At 34.8% G+C, this 1,017-nt stretch overlaps 1 protein-coding gene across 1 annotated transcript in view; it reads right to left on the bottom strand.

The window, feature by feature from the left end:
- Nucleotides 1–206: 206 nt before the first annotated feature.
- The window catches only part of LOC108802268 (stress-70 protein, mitochondrial-like), a 33,710-nt gene continuing 32,899 nt past the window's right edge, over nucleotides 207–1,017 (bottom strand). The window contains exon 7 of the mRNA XM_018574137.1: nucleotides 207–274. Within this exon, the coding sequence (XP_018429639.1) occupies nucleotides 209–274 (66 nt within the window). The 3' untranslated portion in view covers nucleotides 207–208. The remainder of the gene's footprint in view (nucleotides 275–1,017) is intronic.

Here is a 1,017-nt window from a genome sequence, read left to right as displayed (position 1 = left end):
TGTTTAATGAAAATTAAAAAAAAAACAAAAACACGTCAAGGTGCAGATAATTTTTTTAGCAAAAACTGTAGACATACATTTTAAATCAACATAAGGAAACTATATAAAAGTACTGCCAAAACACAGTAGAACAATTAACTTCTAGACTATTTATGCTCAGGATATCCATGAAGCACTTCTCTCCAAAGCCTCTATTCCATCTTTTAAATTACTGTTTATCTTTTTGCTCTTCCTTTTGCTCTCCAGCTCCAGAACCCTCTCTTTCTGATGCCATCTGAAAAACAAAAAAATATAGTCTCTCTACAGTTCAGAAATACAAGCAATCTATAATTTTTTTTTAAAAGATAACAAGAATCAGTAAAGGTTAAGGAAACAAGATGGGTAATAAAATAGAATTTAGACGTTTGATATTTCGCAACATTTTTTTCCAGAAAGGTAGCATTGCACTAACATTTTTTCCAGAAAGGTAGCATTGCACTTGAAATGCTTTGTTTACCTTTCAGACTATGTTTCTTGTTGCACACATTCAGAGTGTAACATGGTCACATCACAACCTTTCTCTACAGGCTGCCTCAAAAAAAAAAAAAAAACCCATTAAGATTTTGACAGGATTTTTGAAAGGAAAAAATACAAGTCAATGGCAATGGGACATGTATTCCTCAGAGGGATACAAGTGCAGTGATGTCTCTTACTGAATATCCAAACCTAGGTATGGACAGGGATGGGAGGGAGAATCTGCAGAGCCAGAGCATTGCACACCATAGGTTCCAATGCAAAAAAAGAAAAATAATAAATGTGCATGGTGGTGCTCTCATTCGCAAAATGGAACACTCCCTGTCCTCTTCCTCATCTATTTACCGACTGGCTTAATGCACAAAGTCAATGACCTACAAGGTCTTGATGTAGCCAATCTTCGTGGAGGTCTTTGCTTGTTACATTTAAAAAGAAAAAAAATAATTACCCTTTTTAAAAAACATAAGGAATGAGTTTCCACTGCTGTGGACAGAAGGAAGTTTA

The sequence above is a fragment of the Nanorana parkeri genome, unplaced genomic scaffold (assembly GCF_000935625.1).
Source record: "Nanorana parkeri isolate BGI_ZX_2015 unplaced genomic scaffold, ASM93562v1 scaffold2758, whole genome shotgun sequence".
Taxonomy (NCBI): domain Eukaryota; kingdom Metazoa; phylum Chordata; class Amphibia; order Anura; family Dicroglossidae; genus Nanorana; species Nanorana parkeri.
This window is presented reverse-complemented; position numbering and strand designations above follow the sequence as displayed.